An 18,371-nucleotide genomic window follows, 5' to 3' on the forward strand; every position below is an offset into this window, starting at 1 on the left:
AATGTTCAGATTTGACAGGGAACAGCAAAAGTGTTACTTTTTGCCCCTTTACAGAAAATAAAAGCATTTCAAAATAAAGGTCCTTTTTTGTGATCTTTCCCATTCACTCTGAATGGCCAGTCATTTTTGACCGGGAACACCACAAGTGTGACTTTGTGCCATTTTGTACAAAATAAAAGCCTTTCAAAACAAACTCCCTGATTAAACATTAAAGTACACTAGTGTGATAAACAGTACACAGTTTCTCCACATTTTATTTAATATTGTGAAAATTATTCATAAATAATAATTTTTTCACTCAAAAAATGAGGTGCTTATTTTCAGATAAATGAGGCCTACGATTAATCAGAGCAAATTTTCATCAGTTAATAAATAATATGGTGAATATTATTCATAAATGCTTTTTTCACTCAAAAAATGAGATGCCTACTTTCAGATAAATGAGGCCTACTATTAATCAGAAGCAAATATAAATACAAAACCAGTCCTAAATCAAAGATAAGTTGACGAAAAGATTGAATCCAATATTTGGTGATAATATAGCATAATGAGTGATTTATAAGCAATTTTTTGAGTACTGAAGTGCGCAGTGTTTTCAGCGTCTGCTGTCTCGCTAAATGAGAACATAAATACATGAACAACAGTCAGTGTCTGCTCTATTATAAATAATTTATATTTTAAAAATACCCAAAACAGCGGAATTACAAGATGGAAATATAGACTAGAAAGATATTTAAACTTGCTCTGCCCTTACGTCCATGACATTGACTCACTGCGGAGTTGTTTTGGCAATCTTTCCAGCTCTTAACACCGTATGTGCTCTTATGGTTTGATACATGATGGGCTAATGTAGAAGCAAATAACTTTTAAAAATAAACCCCTTTGTATTGCATTGCATATGGTATTTTCAGGGATGACAGATTGAGTAACTTTTCATACTTTGCAGTAAAAGTGGCTCTCCTGCTAACTTTGTCCAATAAGTGCGGCTCTCATGAAAAAAATAGTGAAGATCACTGTTTTAAAGCCTTCTTTTTATCATTTATAACTATTTATACTTGCACTCCAATCAGGAATTTTAGACATTTATTCAGGGTCTGAATTTCATTTTTGAAAATGTGGTGAATTCCCCTCTTAGGTGTCTCTTGTGAAGCAGCTTTCACACAGGAGTCCGCTACTGATCCGTGTTTACCACAGACACATTTATATCAGGGCTGTCCAAACTGGGTCCTGGAGGGCCGGTGTCCTGCAGAGTTTAGCTCCAACTTGCCTCAACACACCTGACTGGAAGTTTCTCTGGCTGCATTCGAAACCGCATACTTCCATACTATTTAGTAGGCAAAAAGCAGTAGGCGAAGGAAAAGTATGCATGAAATCTCAATATCCACAAAAGGGTAGGCGAGATTTACCTGGATGGAGCACTATTTCTCACGAGATTCGGGCGTACATATACTTAAGTATCATTCAAATATCCCTACTTGCCTACTATATAGTAGGTGAAATGGATACGTGAGAAGAGTAGTATGTCCGAAACCACAGTATTCATAGAGTAGGCGAGAGCTCCCCGGATGGCCTACTGCGTCCCGTCCAGACTCCGAAGTGCCGATCGCGGGATACTTTTCTATCCCACAATGCCATGGGAAAGGATACGTTAACCAAGAAGAAGAGAGGATGCATCTAATCTGCCGCAAATCCTGAAGAAGAAGAAGAAGGAGGAGGATACATCATAATTTAACCTGGAGAAAAACGGGGATGTTTTCAAATGTGAGTATTAAAAACCAAAAACATGGTTTCTTGTGTTAAAATTGCATTTTTTGAACTACCGTAAAGTAAACTGTTGAATTGTTGAAGGTGTTTGCACCGATATTATAGTATATTTGTGATTTTTGTTGTAAAAACGTGTTTATTTATAGCCACTGCTGAGCTCCAGTAAGCACACGTGTCTACAAAGTGGATTGCTGCATTCACGCGCAATCGTAAATGTCATTATTCCCACTTCTAAACTCATGATTGCAAGCACGTTAATGTGCAGTTTTTAACTAGGAAACTTACATACGTTAATTCAGATGGCTTGTGACTTTAGCATTTTATATGTTCTTAATTTATATACATAGTTAAAGACGTTTACTAAATGTTTGTAATATCTGACAGAAACCTCTTCGACAAGTATTGCAGAAGAGAGCATCACAACATGAAATAGACATCAGTGATGTGTGTGTGCTATTAGCTATGCAGTAGAATTCACTGTTGTCAACACTGCTAATGTAAATAATTGTCATGTAAATAAAACCATACTATTTTAAAGGTTTCAAGACATTAAAGTTATCAATAAGCTATCAAATGTATTTGTCTATTAGTACTGTTGATAAATTAAGTATCAAATGTTATTGGATAAAACGCATCAGCAACTGGCTCAACATTTATATACACTCTAAAAATAAAGGGTGCTAAAGAGCACTAAAAGTGGTTTGCTGGCTCGTAATCATAGGGGAACCATTTTAGTGCCATATAGCACCTGAACCACTGAAGAACTTTTTTCCTGTGTGTAGTGCTGAAAACATAAATCACAAAAGTAACTTGTAACAATCTTGTTTGAATGTTACAGGGACAGATGAGCACACACACATGTGCTTATCCAGTGGAGAGCGGCTAATGAGGCCCTCTTCACCGGAAAACAAAATGCAGCCATCAAAGGCTTTGAGTGAGTATACTACAGAAACCAATTAAACTGATGTCATATGCTGTTAATGTTATTTCAAACAGATATTACAGCACTTTTCTGATTCTTGACCTGAGGATGTAGAGCCCACAGCAGCATCCTGGAAGTGGTACAGGGCCATGGATGAGGCAATTGGGTGCAGACCCTCCATCGCTCCACCTGCCCTTATTGCCTCATCTGGCCCGGATTTTGCTGTGGCCTCTACATCCTCCGTGAGCCCAGCCCCAGACACAGCAAGGGCATCAAGTAAAAGAACCCAGAAATCTATTGAGAATCTGATCAAGGAGATGGAGGAGAGGGAAATGACAAGAGAGCAGGAAGCAGTCGAAAGGGAGGAGAAAAGATGGAGAGAAATGGAGGAGAAGGACAAGAGACGAGAACGAGACCGACAAGAGCGGGAGAGGATCTCAAATGTCCAGCAACCGGTGTGAGCACTGAGGATGTAGAGCCCACAGCAGCATCCTGGAAGTGGTACAGGGTCATGGATGAGGCAATTGGGTGCAGACCCTCCATCGCTCCATCTGCCCTTATTGCCTCATCTGGCCCGGATGTTGCTGTGGCCTCTACATCCTCAGGGAGCCCAGCCCCAGACACACCAAGGGCATCAAGGAAAAGAACCCGGAAATAAGTTGAGAATCTGATCAAGGAGATGGAGGAGAGGGAAATGGCAGGAAGCAGTCGAAAGGGAGGAGAAAAGATGGAGAGAAATGGAGGAGAAGGAGGATAGACGAGAATGAGACCGACAAGAGCAGGAGGAGAGACGACATGCTGAGGACAGAGAAAGAGAAGAAAGGTGGCACCAGGAAGCAAGTCAAAGGGAGGAAAGATTACTTCGCCTCCTTGAATGTATTGCAAATACATATGTATATTTAAACATGGAGTTTTGTTTAGAACAAACATATGTTTGAAATGAGAATTTAATTTCACACACACACACGGGGAGGAAATTAACTCTTCTGGACAATGGCCCTTCATAACCTATGTTGAGACTGTTTCCACAAACCACCTTCACTTGCATTAACTACACATAGTAACAGTGATTAAAGGTCACCCAAACATATGCTATAAACATTATTTACTTCACTTCATGGTGTTCCATCCCTCTAGTTTTATTTCTGAACATAAAAGCTGATTTTGGTCAAGTATATTCTGTTGGTTTCTGGTCATACAATATTGTCCAATAATGCGTGACATTTAGAAGCCTCAAAAGCATCAACAAATAGTGTAATGAACAAAAACAGAGGGATCAAACGACATGAAAGTGAGTAAATAATGACTGAATTTATATGTTTGAATGAACTAATCTCTCAAATAAAAATTGTATGAAATGTATATAAATGTATATAAGCCTGTAATAGTACCCTAAAGAAATAAACTATGACAGACACTTTCAAAAAAGGATTTACTTAGGAATACAAATCACATTTTCTTTCACAGGTAGTCATGCTCATGGAGAGCAGGCACACAACTGTTTGGAGCGGACACAGCAGCAGCCAGATTGTCCCGCACATGTTCTCCCCCTCAAGTCAAGTCAAGGTGACTTGACTTGGTTCAAGGTTGTGGGGTTCAGGGGGGGCCGTCATCATGGTCTTCCTCCACTGGCTCAACGATGTCCCCATTGACAAGAGCGAGATTGTGAAGCACAGCACAGCATGCAACAACCTCAGGCACGAAGACAGGGCTCACCTCCAAGGCCTTGAAGAAAAGGGAGCGCCAGCGTGTTTTCATCATGCCAAAGGCTCGCTCTACTATGCTTCGTGCGTGGGAGGGCTCGCTGTTGAAACGAGCCTGCACAGGGTTCTGCACAGGCTCTCTGTATGGGGTGATGAGGCAGATGGGTGCTCTCAGGCAAGGATAGCCCCCATCCCCGAGGATGCACTTTCCTGCAGGTGGATATAGGCTGCCAGCATATACAGGGCTGTTCCTCAGCACCCTAGAATCGTGCACAGACCCCGGATATCCCACAAAGACATCAAGGAATTTCCCCTGGTTATCAGTGATGGCCTGGAGTTGGATGGAAGGAAACAATTTTCTGTTGTAGTAGCATTGGGAGTTATTTCCTGGAGGTTTAATTTGGATATGACAGCCGTCTATTGCACCGACTGCTCGACTGAAAGCTGGTGACCCAGCTAGCTGTGCAAATCCTGCTCCCACTGCCTCCAGGTCATCCCTGGTTGGAAAAGAAAGGAAGGCTATTCCAGAGTTTGGGAGCCAAATGCGAAAAAGCTCTACCTCCTTTAGTGGACTTTGCTATCCTAGGTACTACCAAAAGTCCAGAATTTTGCGACCTTAGGGAGCGTGATGGATTTAATGTGATGGTTAATTAGGAAACAATAAAAATGAGTGAATTAATGTCAGTAAATAAAGCAATTTTTTCATTACTTCATGCATTAATTCATTGCTTGACTGAAAATTGATGTTCACATCGGCTCCATTTGTCTTGTGTTTTCATGCATGTCATATGAAAACAATTAGGCTTTTTTAATGAAATTATTAAATTTTCAGTAATATGTAGTACAATTAAGCATGGGCCTGCATCTGTTATTATCATTATGTGCGAAAGTGTTGGGGTGAGCTAGCAATGCAATTCATTCTGGTGTAATCTTAATTTATTAGTGGTGACACTTACATTTGTGAAGTATAACATCAACAGTGTTCTCCTAAGGCGAGATCTGCGAGCAGCTGCCCGACGTCTCCTTTGTAATACCATTCCAAATGCTAAGGAAAACCCCACTAGGCAGGGTAAGCAATTTACTGCTGTGATCAGGTGGTAGTGCACACCTATCACCTCAAGTAATTATTGAACTTGTTATAACGTCGGAGGTCACATGTTAACGTCAACGTTATGGGACCACGATCCATGCTATGTACCGCGGTACGATAGGTGGCGGTATACATCTGATAAATCATGATTGTAAATGCCATAAAAATTTAAAGAATAAGAAGATTACGTCAACATGGCGGATCGCGTTCATACTTAACTAGATTTGGCTGTTCAGTACGTACTCTTTTAGCGCTTGTTAAGTAAGTACTTATTGAAATTAAGTACCTACTCATTGAGTATGCGGTTTCGAATGCAGCCAGTGAGACTGTTTACTTTAGCCGCATTCATCGTGAAACGTCTCTGGTTACTTATGTAACCATGGTTCCCGGAGTAGGGAACGAGACACTGCGTCCTCTAGCGGTCGCTATGGGGAACACCTTGTCGTGAACCGTGTCTGAAGCATACATTGAAAAAACACCAACAACCCTCTAGGGGTCGCTATGGGGAACGATATACCCATGCCGCCATGCTGAGGGGAGTGCGGGCCTGAACCATGGCGAGCACTAAGTATCAACTTTACCATTTTCATGGTGAGTTGCCCCTGGTACGTCAGACGGCTGTCCGTGACTTTGTCCCCTACGGACAAAGGCCTATGCTACATACCAGACTTACCTGTTAGGGCCAGACTCCTGGGCCCGGGATAAAGCTCAAGGTTTGGAATCATAATGGATTCCTTTAAGGGGATACGACCAAGAACCTAGTATCACACTAAGTCTTGGCCGATCACACAGGGGCTAACGCTTGCTCTTGCATAAGCTCTGAAAGGAACTGTCTCAACAGACCTCTAGTGGCCACACCCTGTTAAAGTAGGTAGGATCCTAGAATACCTAAGTGGAGTGGTGCCCAAGGTGAACGGGGCTTAAACCAGCTCAAGAATGGGCACGAAGCAACCGCGCAAAGCCCTCACCATACAGGATTTTAGAAAAGAACGCAAAGAACTAGCGCGCGAACTTACCACAATGTGGATTTTAGAAAGTGCACAAAGCCTTCACGTGCACACTTACCATAACATGGATTTTAGGATACCGTTCTAAGGGAGCTCTCGTGGCACTCTGAAAGAGCAGCTCATAGATGGAATGGTGCATACCAAACCCAATATGTTTGAGAGTCACCAACTCGATCTAAGATATAAAGCTGGAATGGCTAGCAGTACATCTCTAGCTGAGGGGGCAACACACCCAGCTCTAAAACAAGAGGGAGGCTCCGACCTACAGCATGTTCCAATACTGGAACTGCCAGCAGTAAAGTTACCTAGCTGAGGGAACACCGACCCAGCTCTCAACGAGAGAGGGGGCTCGCCCAGCATGATTGTTAGAATCAGAGGTAAGTGTACTGCAAGCTAGCCAAAAACTCAGCGCATCAGAGAGGCGGATTTGGAAGGGCCTAGTTCACCTGATGCTACTGGTTCCAGGTGCCCTGGGAAAACAGAGAACTCAACTCTCACGTGAGAGGAGAACTCCGAAATCAGAAAGAATAGCGCGCTCATAGACAAACCTTTGGTAAAGGGGAGCACTGCTAATAACAGCCCACGGAGCGAACCCGGGCACTCGATAGGAAGCAGCATGCTCATAGTAACCCTCAATGGTGAGGGGAGATCACAGATACCCGGAGGTACTGGGCCAAACGGGAGAGGCAAGCTCAAATACGACCCTCTAAGGCGAGGGGAGCACTGCCTGAGACAGCATTACACAAGAAGGTTCTCACAAATGCCACCTATACTTCTTGCTCGATGCCTCAGCAAGAGGGTATATCCTGGAGCCCGGACATCCAGGAATTTTTTGCAGTGTCGTGCCGGGGGCCTGATGATCAAGAAGGCTCCCGCAGAAGGCTCTGATCTGGCCGCATGGTCCAGGAAGCATGAAGCCGGAACCAGGGCTATCATACCGGCTGGACACAATATCGATGAGTGAGGTAACACTGCTAGTCGAGCACCTGGTTTCTTAATCCAGCAAAGGGGTGCTCACAGAGGACTTACCTTAAAAAGGACAGAAACACACAGGTCCCGGAAAATGCTGCAAAGAAATCTCACAGAAGGATTATACACACATAACCACCAGCACATTAAAACATATATATACATACAGTGGTGTGAAAAAGTGTTGGCCCCCTTCCTGATTTCTTATTTTTTTGCATGTTTGTCACACTTTAATGTTTCAGATCATCAAACAAATTTAAATATTAGTAAAAGATAACACAAGTGAACACAACATGCAGTTTTTAAATGAAGGTTTTTATTATTAAGGGAAAACAAAATCCAAAACTACATGGCCCTGTGTGAAAAAGTGTTTGCCCCCTAAACCTAATAACTGGTTGGGCCACCCTTAGCAGCAACAACTGCAATCAAGCGTTTGCGATAACTTGCAATGAGTCTGTTACAGCGCTGTGGAGGAATTTTGGTCCACTCATCTATGCAGAATTGTTGTAATTCAGCCACATTGGAGGGTTTTCGAGCATGAACCGCCTTTTTAAGGTCATGCCACAGCATCTCAATAGGATTCAGGTCAGGACTTTGACTAGGCCACCCCAAAGTCTTCATTTTGTTTTTCTTCAACCATTCAGAGGTGGACTTGCTGGTGTGTTTTGGATCATCGTCCTGCTGCAGAACCCAAGTTCGCTTCAGCTTGAGATCACGAACAGATGGCCGGACATTCAACTTTAGGATTTTTTGGTAAACAGCAGAATTCATGGTTCCATTTATCACAGCAAGTCTTCCAGGTCCTGAAGCAGCAAAACAGCCCCACACCATCACACTACCACCACCATATTTTACTGTTGGTATGATGTTCTTTTTCTGAAATGCAGTGTTACTTTTACGCCAGACGTAATGGGACACACACCTTCCAAAAAGTTCAACCGACGGTAGTGACATCATGGCTGTCGCCGGCCAAACAAGTTGGTGTTTTTTCAATGTAGGCTTCAGACACGGGTCACGACGAGGCGTCCCCCATAGCGGCCCCTAGAGGACGCAGTTCGAAGTTCCACGAAAGGGAATCACAAATCTCAAACTCAAGCATAATAAATGATTGGGCATGCAAGTTATCACGTTTAAAATGTAGATACATGTTCATTTGCCTTTTATGTAGAACATATATTTTAAGATTTCTATAGAGATTGTTATTTACAGTTGTGGTATTAATATAAAAAAAACACACAGCTCAGAAGCACCTGCAGCACAAGAATTTTACTTTTTCTAATATTCTGTCTCAAGTAATATGACACTTAGTTCTGTGTAGTATTTCTGCATTCCAGTATCCCTCTACTAATATTACAATTTATAAAAAATGAATAGATGATTTATTAATTTGTGTTTACTTGGTCATGTGCCATTGGTTTTTGGACCCTCATTATTGCCTTATTTTATTATCAAATTATCACTTTTCAAAATGTATGTAATTCCAAAGAACAAGTTTGTTTGTTTTTTTTTTGTTTAGTTTTTTTTGTAAATGAAAATTAACAAGTAATGAGTATTTAAAAAATTTTAAAAACTGCTTAGTATTGTAATATTTCACAGTATTACTGTTTCTGTTATATTTTTCATAAGTTTTATATATTAGCAAATAAATGGAGGCTTGGTGAGCATTAGAGACTTTCAAAAACATCTCAAGATCCTAATCATTCCAAGCTTTTGACAGGTAGCGTGTAAACATGCACACACATGTTAGCACACAGAGTGTGTTTACATCTTGTCAGTAGTTGTAGGTTTGACTGTTTCTGTGATTCTTACCATTCTCTGCATAAACCCTGGGTCTGATCTTTGTTCCAGTCTGTCTCGGTCTGCAGTAGATGCTAGAGGAAAGACACCACCCTCCTCTGTGTTTGGGGTACAACACTAGAGACTGGACCGATGAAGTCAGAGGGGTGATCTTCATGTACATCGTCTCTAGTGTTTCCAGAATTGCTCTTTCTACAGCTGCAATACAGAAAATAATTTAATATGTTATGTAGCTTTGATGAATGAAATGAAATGCATTTTGCAGCTTATGTGTGTACAGGTAAATTGATTTGGTATGGAACTCAAGACTGGATTTTCCTCTCACACCAGAAGTACCTGTAAGTATAAATTTACTGCAAGGTTTTAAATGTTAGATGTAGTGTCACATGCATCTGCATTGATTGGTGTTATCAAAAGCATGTCACATTATTTAGGGTAAAATGTTTACCATTTGAAATGATCCTGCCAATATAATATGCGTTTCAGTATTTTAAAGAGACACACTGGAGCTCAAAATGGAGTTGGTAACTTAAACTGATGATCATTTAAATAAAAAATTAGGTGACTTGCTCTGTGTTCTTCCTTGGTGGTCCCCTGAGGGTGTCAGGACAGAAAAGGTGTGCTCTACGGATTGAACACAAAATATGATGTCATTCAGTTTTAGATTGTGTGAAGGGCTGTCAATGCCGCGGTCACACTAGATTGAGCATGCGAAGTTTCCTCTGACACTGTAATAGTATAATGATGATATAACGTCATGCTCTGCAGCGTCTTTAAAAAAAAAAAAAAACTATTTTAGCCGTTTCCTTGCTATGTTTCTGGACCTGGGAACATTACAGTTGTGTTGCTGTCTATGCAGGGTCAGAAAGCTCTCGGATTTCATCAAAAATAAATTGATTTGTGTTCTGAAGATGAACTGAGGTCTTACAGGGTTGGAACGACATGAGGGTGAGTAATTAATGACAGAATTTTCATTTTTGGGTGAACTAACCCTTTAAATTCAACATACATCTTAAATGTAAAAACATACAATCTACTCCAATTTCCTGCAGCGCTGCAGTTTTACATTTGTTCTTTTAATTCATCTATGAGAGCATGCTGTGATGTATCGAACTGCTGTTGGCCCCACGGTTTCAAGTGATGCGAATTTGCAGGTCAGAGGTCACCAAGCTTGAACTTTGTTTGGAACGCAGCGGAATGCGAAACTTTTCACACGGGCTTGCGTTTCTGGTCTGACGCATTCGCACGCATATGAATGGAAGTCAGTGGAAGGAGTGCAGTGTGACCGCCCCTTTATTCTAATTAACGCTCTTGTACCTTGTTTTTTTTTTTTTTTTAATAAAAATTGATAGAATTAGTGATTATATCATGAATCCATTTTCCAAACCCTGTTTTTGGCTTGTCTTGAATCACTACAGTACACCTGAGAGAGGTTAACACATTCATTAGCTTCAGTACAAGCTATAACTGAGAATGAAACACGACTTCCCCCTACTGGTAATGTACGTCATGTACCAGAGAACTTGTTGCAGCAGGTCATGGGATCTCTTTCCCTGTGGAGCGCATTTTTAAAGGCCACATCTATAATGATGGCTCATTTTGGGAGGCCCTTTGTCTCACACACCTTTCTAACACAAATCATGTCTTACAAAAGTTAAATCAATATATTGTTTTCTGTGAATGAGTGTACAGGATGATTTTCACATCATTTTGTAGCAAAAACTCTAGGCTACAAGATCCAGTTCTCAAAAGTCTTGTGAACAAATGCTCTGTATGTGTTTTATTGCCTTATTTCAGTGACTTAAAATTTTTAGTTTTTCACTAACCACGCATAAACGCTGTTTTCTCAATAACACAAACATGTGCATTCATGCTGCTCACATATTATTGTATCCCAGTTTGTGCTGATTACAGTGTTATCAGACTTTAGCCATTAATATGTTTTTAAGATACTGAAACAAACCCAAATGTCAGGGCATGTCAAAACTTCTCCAGGGCCCCAAAACACCCTCAGACCCCAGAGGGTTAAAGGGTTGCAGCTAATGATTATTTTGGTAATCGATTAGTTGGCCAATTATTTTTTCGATTAATCTGATTTTTTTTTTTTTACAAAAAACACTATTCCACATTCTGCCCAATGTCCTTCAAACAAACGTGCTGTAGGATCTATGTCTCGCAACAGACCCACCTACATGATGGAGACACACATCAACCCCTCACATTCCATTGAGACAAATCGAATAACTCCTATCCAAAAGATGCAGTCGTAAAACTCATGCAGGGTCAGTGAAGGTGAAGCATTTCCTGGACTGTTTGGGTATCTCTCAAGATATGCCAAAGAAGACAGTACTTTACCTGCTCTCGCCATGTCGCTGTGTTAAAGCACCCCACGTGTGCTCACGCGTTTAACATCAAAGCGACCAGCCATCTAAAACTCAACACTTCAGTGATACTTCGTTGAAATCGTCAACAAAATTGAAAGTCTTGCACACTAAGACTCTCAGCAGAATTGCTCACACCTCGGCTTCATCACAGACCAACGAGGGGTTTCCCAAAGGACGTCATCCTGACGTCACCGACCAATCAGTAACAGGGTTTCCCTCAAAGACCTCCAGGAAGCCCGCATCAGCCACGGAGTCACCTCAGCTGTCAACCAGCAGAACGCAAGTAAACAAACAACTCTCTAATCTGCTGAACTGGTGAATTTAGATTCTCTGCTCTGTGAATTCTTAAGGTAAATTTGCATCACTCGTGAAAATCTAAAAATGTTATTGTCATTTATTGGGTAATGACACACTCTGAGAACCACTGACATGTATTCATATTCACCTGACAGGACAAGCCAGTATGCTAATGCATTCGCTTAAAGCTTAAAATAAAGAATTCTCATGTTTTGGGCAGCTTGGATCACGTTCTTCTCCCACAGCGGCTCATTCTGTTTCCTTCACTATTTTAGATGCATTTTGTCCATAGAAATGCCTTATTCAGTGCTACACGACCGGACGTGCACTGTGGACAGACCCAACTAATCGATAATGAGAATCGTTGTCGATTATTTTCGTTATCGATAATAATAGATTTTATCGATTAGTTGTTGCAGGCCTAGAATTAAGATTGTTTAAAGCAGTGGTTCTCAAAGTGTGGTACGAGTAGCACTAGTGGTACTCAGGCTCCCTCTAGTGGTACGCAGACGAATCATTAAATTAAATATAAATTAATGTTGATACATTTTAATTTAATCTTTATTTGAGTAAAGGTTTTTTTACATTTAAGTACAGTACAGTTATGTAACTTTTGTTATGTCGCTTACGTGGATGTGGTAATGAAAACCCTACCAATAGTTTTATTAAAGAATGTTGGGAATACAACTCTTTTCAAGGTAATGGCTTTGGATGGGTAACAAAGGCTAAATCAGAGGAATATAGACTAGACAGTATCTGTTTTAACACTCCTACTCCTATCAGTAATATCCCTATTTGGTTGTTTCCAAAACCAGAGGTAGATTTAAATATAAGGGAACTAAAGGATAAATGGGAAGAGAGTGAGAAAGGACACATGGCAAGTCAATACATAAAAAGCACATTTTACAATTATTTCGATATTTATACAGATGGATCCAAAGATGAAGAAAATAGGGCAGGCGTAGGAATATACATACCAACATTGAATGTAAGTATTGGGAAAAGATTACCTGATCAGTTGTCAGTTTATACGGCAGAGATGATGGCGATTATTGTAGGCTTGCAGTGGGTGGAGGAAGTAAAACCTGATAGAGTGGTATGTTGTGTTGACTCTGTAGCAGCCCTTTACAGTATTCAAAACATGAAATCTAATAGAGAAGATTTAATGCTAGAAATCCATCAAAATTTATTTAGATTGCGGAGGCTTCAGATAGATGTGAGATTCTGCTGGGTACCTGCTCATGTAAATATAAAAGGGAATGAGAAAGCAGACAAAATAGCAAAGGAATCAACCAGGGCGAGCGATATTATAAATATTCCCTTTGGTAAAGGAGAAGCTAAGGCAATAATAAAAAAAGAAATGATGAAGAAATGGCAGGACAGATGGGACATGGATAATAGTGGAAGGAAATATTATAGTATACAGAAATTTATCAACGCACAGGGTGTGAATGGAAGGAATAGAAGGGAGGAGTCAGTTCTAACCAGGCTGAGGTTTGACCACACAGGGTTAAATAAAACATTGTTTTTGTTAGGTAAAAGTAAATCAGATGAATGTATGGAATGTAAAATCACAGAAAATGCAGAACATATATTGTTACATTGTAGGAAGTATAGGGAAGAGAGGATTAGATTAAACCAAAAGATAAGTCGGACAGGAAGGAAATGGAACCTTGAGGGTGTTTTGGGAACAACAGGAGAAGGGGTTAAAGATGCACAGGATGCTGTTGTGGAATATCTGAAGGATACAGGGGTATATTATAGGATTTAGATAGTAGTGCTATAATATTTATTTATATATATATATATATATATATAATGTAAAGTGCATTCACTGAGATATAATCCATGCTGCATACTCCGATACAGTAGGTGGCGGTATGCACCTGTTATGTCATGGTTGCAATCCGCCATAAAACTAACAAGAAGAAGAAGAAGAGCAGCCGGAACTATCGGCGGCTGGTGCGCTCGGCATCGGGAGCAATTCGAGGTTGCGCTCTGTACATGCGTGGAAACGGATACGAGGCTGGACTCGGTTCTTAATTTTTACTCCCGTGTTTTCAACAGTTTAGAAGTCTTTGCCGTATGTGTGTAAGTGTTGTACGCTTGTGACCGAGTAACCGCTGTTGATCCCGCAGTGTAAGCACGCGAGAGTGGTGTGTGAGAGAGTTAGCCGCTCGTCTGCACAATGTCTTCAGTCATCTGTCCGGGGTTTCAGAGCAGCACGCGGGACTTCCGCTTCGGGCCCTGGACCCTCACCGCCGCCAAGACGCACATCATGAAGTCCAAAGACATCGAGAGGTACGCCTTCTGCCTCAAACACATCCGTGTGCTGCAGCTCAGGAGGACCGTGTTCTCACCTGTGTGCCTCTGCTGCAGAGTACACCTGAGCTCAGAGTTAGCTCTTTTTAAAGAAGACACGTGATTAAAACTAAAACTAAAGCCCCATGCAAACTGTAGAAGTGTGGCTGTTTTTATCAGGACCTGTTCATGTCCGTGATCTTCTGTGTGTTTACAGAGCTCTACGAGTTTTGTTCCATTCTGACGAAGAATAAAAATGTAATTGTAGCTTGATCAAATATTTGGGCTCATAAAACACAAATATTCATTTATTTAAGTGACGTTTAACAAGAAAGACCTTTGTCACCATTTCTGAACAGGCTTATGATATGCCATCGTTATATCTCAAGGATTTCTTTTAGTTGAAAACATGTGTAAACAAAAACATATATATATATATATAAAGACCAAAAGCATTAAAGCTCAAGCAGAGCAAACGGAAAAAATAAAGCAGGCCGCACACACAGTGTTTATACAGTCAATAAAACATAATATCCTCATCAAAGATGGCTGCTCAGTCTGATAACAAATGATGTTTTAACAAACACGCTCAGATAATCCACTTATTTACCCAGCAGAGAGGTGTACACAGCAGACGGAGCGATTATTTACAGGTAAAGCGCTTCACACAGTACAGATTGTAGTAATACTAACCCAGTCTCTTCTGTGGCAGGTTAGCAGAGAGCATGAACATGCCGGCTCTCCCAGAGATGCTGTTCGGAGACAATGTGCTGCGCATTCAGCACGCCGACGGGTTCGGGATCGAGTTCAACGCCATCGACGCTCTCAAGCGTGTCAACAACATGCAGGACTCTGTGAAAGTGGCTTGCGCGCAGGAGTGGCAGGACAGCAGGTAAACGCGCGGAGATGTTGTGTTATTCACGGGAAAGATGCTTTGACTGGTGTCTGTGCAGAGCCGAGTCGGAGGCGTCTAAAGAGGTGGTGAAGCGCTACGACTGGACCTACACCACAGATTACAGGGGCACTTTACTGGGAGAGCAGCTGCAGATCCAGGTACTGTGTGCTTTAACACTTAAACCGGCTGAGCGCTGACCTCTGACCCAGACCGAGCTTGTGCGCAGGTGAAGCCCACCGCCGAGCGCATCGACATGGAGAAGCTGCGGGCGCGAGAACAGATCAAGTTCTTCGAGGACGTGCTGCTGTTCGAGGACGAGCTGCACGATCACGGCGTGTCCATGATCAGCGTGAAGATCGTGAGTTTCCTCCGATCCGTCTGCTGGTGTTTGGTGCGTCGCCGGTTAGCGTGTGACGGATGATGTCTGCCGTTTCAGAGAGTGATGCCCACCAGCTTCTTCCTCCTGCTGCGGTTCTTCCTGCGAGTGGACGGCGTGCTGATCAGGATAAACGACACGCGTCTTTATCACGAGGCAATATCACTCACCCTATCAGCACAACACAATACCGTGTGATTTTACCATATCTTAAACCTTGTTGCTCTGCACTGCTTTAAACAGGCTGGAAAAAACCACATGCTTCGAGAATTCAGCACACGTGAAAGTAAAATGTCAGACCTCCAGGTGAGTGCTAGATTAACCCTCTGCTGCTCTTCCGTCATTTCTGACAGGAAGCTGTTATTTTAGAATTTGTTTTGGCACTTGCTGTGTGAACACATAACAATCATGAAGGACATGATTTGAAAAGGTTAAATGGTCTTGGAAAAAAAAAGTAAAAAATGACCGCTTTGAAATTCCATCCAGTGGAATCGTTTGGTTCTGCGGCTAAACAAAAGCTCATTTTTTTGAGATATCAACCTCAAATTTGGAACAGCCTATTTAGATTCATGGCTTTGATTCTCATCCAGTTTTAGAGTAAAACATGTTTGACAAAAAATAGTATTTTTGTGCATTGTTCGTAACAATAAACTTCTATAACTTTCTTTGAAAAGAGACCAAGCTTAAGTCTACGCTCCAAAATATTCTAGATTTACAGTTTCAGTCAGAAATGTCAGTCTCGGGTATATTCCAAAACAGATAATAAACGAATTATATTTACTGCATAAATATAACTTAGTATCTAGAAATGCAAAATATGAAATAAAAATCAGTACATTGAAATTTAACAAAAAAAAACATGCGACTGCGCTTCAGAGTGTCTTTCCTTGACTTCGCAGCACGTTCCTCCAGCGGTTTACACAGACCCCAATGAAATCTCCCCGCAGCTGCCGCTGAAGCTCATCGAGTGCGAGAAGCTGGAGTTTCCAGAGAGAACGCCGCAAGCAGAACCATCCGAGTGACGCCGAGCAGAGCGCTCGCTACAGACTCGAACCCACTAAACCTGAACTCTGTACATGTTTGATGTGGAGGATTTCATTAAAATCCTTTGATTCAGAAGTATGTCTAGATGTGATGAGAACGAACTAATACTCACTTGTAGCGTATAGTTCAGTTTTTCCGATCGCTAACACACTGCAACTGAATCAGCGGGCACGGTTTCTCAAAACTCTAAACACGTTCCAGTGTGCTGTCGGTTGTGATGTGTTTGGTGTTGAGCGTTTCTGGTGTATTTCAGATCTCTTTACAGTGGTGTGATAAATGTTTATTTTCCCGTTTCTGCACTCCTTCATTGTTGTTGTGTGCTGTAAAATAACTCCGGACTCCCAATCAAAGGGTTTTATCTCCGTGTTTTGAACTGATCTCACTCGTGTCCGTCTGTGCACCTGTTGGGCTTTTTGTGTCAGCTGAGGCTAAAGTTGGATGATGACAAAAGAGAATGTTTTTGATTAAAATATTTGATTTTGACTTGAGTTTTCAAATTGGCGTGTAGTTCTGAGATTGTGTTTATGGTTTTGAGAAAATTGTGAATTTTATGAATTGTCTTAGCAATTGAGAAAAACTAGTAACTCCTGATGCTCGTCTGAAATCTGGAGATGATTGAGGTTTTAGTTAATAATCCCAGAGTGCTTTAAATGTGACGCACGTGTGTTAGACGCGCTGAATCAGTTCAGTGACTCTAGCTGTAATAAATGAGCTAATGGTTATATTTGCTTTTATTTGTTGAGAAATTCTCTCGAGTAAAGTGGGGAGTATTAAACGTCTGGTTCTCCAAGTCTGTTTGGGAAAAAATTTACTAAATTTAACATTTTGGATCGTTAAGGGAATGCTTTGTAGAAACAATTATTTCCATTTTCACATTGAGAAAGTAGTGATAAAATGTCAAATAATCGAGGGCAATTCGATTTTCTACACAACATCCACTTTTCCCCTTCTCTACCACTCGTACTTTAACTAAATGAAGCTTGACTAAGCATGTAATTATGATGAAAAAGCCCACAGGTTAATTTATGTCATGTTTCTGTACCTCAAAGTCATGTTCGATTCTCAGGGAATTCATGAACTCAGATGAGCCCAAAAATCAAACTTAAATGATTGCAATATACACAAATATATTAAAATTCACTGCTCTAAATTTAAATGAAAAAAAAGAGTCTTAAAACACAAAGATAATTTAGAAAAGAAGATATGCTCCAATGGCTTTTCCCCCTATTTTTATGGCATGAAATGGCACGATGGGCTAAATCAAAGGTCATTCGTACATTAACATTCAGGCTTTCTGTGGGTCTTAAAAATGATTCTTTCACATTAATTTCCATAAATCAGAGAAGAAAGTCTTAAGTTCATAAAATCATGGCATTAAATGTTGCATTAACTGCTAAATAAATATCTGCTGAATAAAGCAGGTAAAGTGAAGTTCAGCCAGCTGAAGGAGGACTTGGAGGAGAGGAGAGACCCCATTCAGGTGCGCCAGCCGCAGAGGTTTAAGGTCAGACTGGCGGAGAGGAGACTGACCCGCGGTGTTTGACAGGGAGCTGACCTGTTCTTCATCTGTTCGCAGGATGAGCTGTGGTGCATTCAGGAGCAGCTGAAGTGTTTCTTCGGCTCGCTGCTCGGATCCAACGTCTACACCACTCCTGAGGCCTCGCAGGGCCTCCCGCCGCACTGATGATGATGTGTAGGTTTGTCACTAACTAACACTAGTCCGGTCAGACAAACACTAGTCCGGTCAGACACACACTAGTCCGGTCAGACACACACTAGTCCGGTCAGACACACACTAGTCCGGTCAGACACACACTAGTCC

At 41.3% G+C, this 18,371-nt stretch overlaps 1 protein-coding gene and 2 long non-coding RNA genes across 4 annotated transcripts; 2 read left to right on the forward strand and 1 right to left on the reverse strand.

Annotated features, from left to right (window-relative positions):
* Window positions 1–4,005: 4,005 nt before the first annotated feature.
* Window positions 4,006–17,561, reverse strand: LOC107572468 (uncharacterized). Its single transcript, XR_001607351.1, has 3 exons — window positions 16,648–17,561; window positions 7,457–7,460; window positions 4,006–4,020 (listed from the first exon to the last, which is right to left on the reverse strand). It is a non-coding gene; the product is annotated as an uncharacterized lncRNA (long non-coding RNA).
* On the forward strand, window positions 9,294–9,818 carry LOC107572469 (uncharacterized). Its single transcript, XR_001607352.1, has 3 exons — window positions 9,294–9,409; window positions 9,533–9,590; window positions 9,739–9,818. It is a non-coding gene; the product is annotated as an uncharacterized lncRNA (long non-coding RNA).
* On the forward strand, window positions 13,857–16,658 carry tiprl (TIP41, TOR signaling pathway regulator-like (S. cerevisiae)). 2 transcript variants are annotated; one of them, XM_016258887.1, is made up of 8 exons: window positions 13,857–13,968; window positions 14,072–14,234; window positions 14,947–15,126; window positions 15,188–15,287; window positions 15,356–15,487; window positions 15,566–15,661; window positions 15,749–15,811; window positions 16,405–16,658. In XM_016258887.1, the coding sequence occupies exons 2-8, from the start codon at window positions 14,122–14,124 to the stop codon at window positions 16,525–16,527; spliced, it is 807 nt and encodes a 268-aa protein (XP_016114373.1). In that variant the 5' UTR covers window positions 13,857–13,968; window positions 14,072–14,121; the 3' UTR covers window positions 16,528–16,658. The 2 variants fall into 2 exon arrangements, with proteins under 2 accessions (XP_016114373.1, XP_016114372.1); XM_016258886.1 differs by having other exon boundaries at window positions 13,863–13,958; window positions 14,121–14,234.
* Window positions 17,562–18,371: the final 810 nt, after the last annotated feature.

Source organism: Sinocyclocheilus grahami, unplaced genomic scaffold (assembly GCF_001515645.1).
Source record: "Sinocyclocheilus grahami isolate Dianchi unplaced genomic scaffold, SAMN03320097.WGS_v1.1 scaffold1755.1, whole genome shotgun sequence".
In the NCBI taxonomy this organism is placed as follows: Eukaryota; Metazoa; Chordata; class Actinopteri; order Cypriniformes; family Cyprinidae; genus Sinocyclocheilus; species Sinocyclocheilus grahami.

Excerpts from the sequence above, each read along its gene's own strand:
- tiprl (XM_016258887.1), top strand. The coding sequence starts at position 14,122 with ATGTCTTCAGTCATCTGTCCGGGGTTTCAGAGCAGCACGCGGGACTTC. Across the intron at positions 14,235-14,946 it reads AAGTCCAAAGACATCGAGAG|GTTAGCAGAGAGCATGAACA; the intron begins GTACGCCTTCTG and ends CTTCTGTGGCAG. Across the intron at positions 15,812-16,404 it reads GTAAAATGTCAGACCTCCAG|CACGTTCCTCCAGCGGTTTA; the intron begins GTGAGTGCTAGA and ends TTGACTTCGCAG.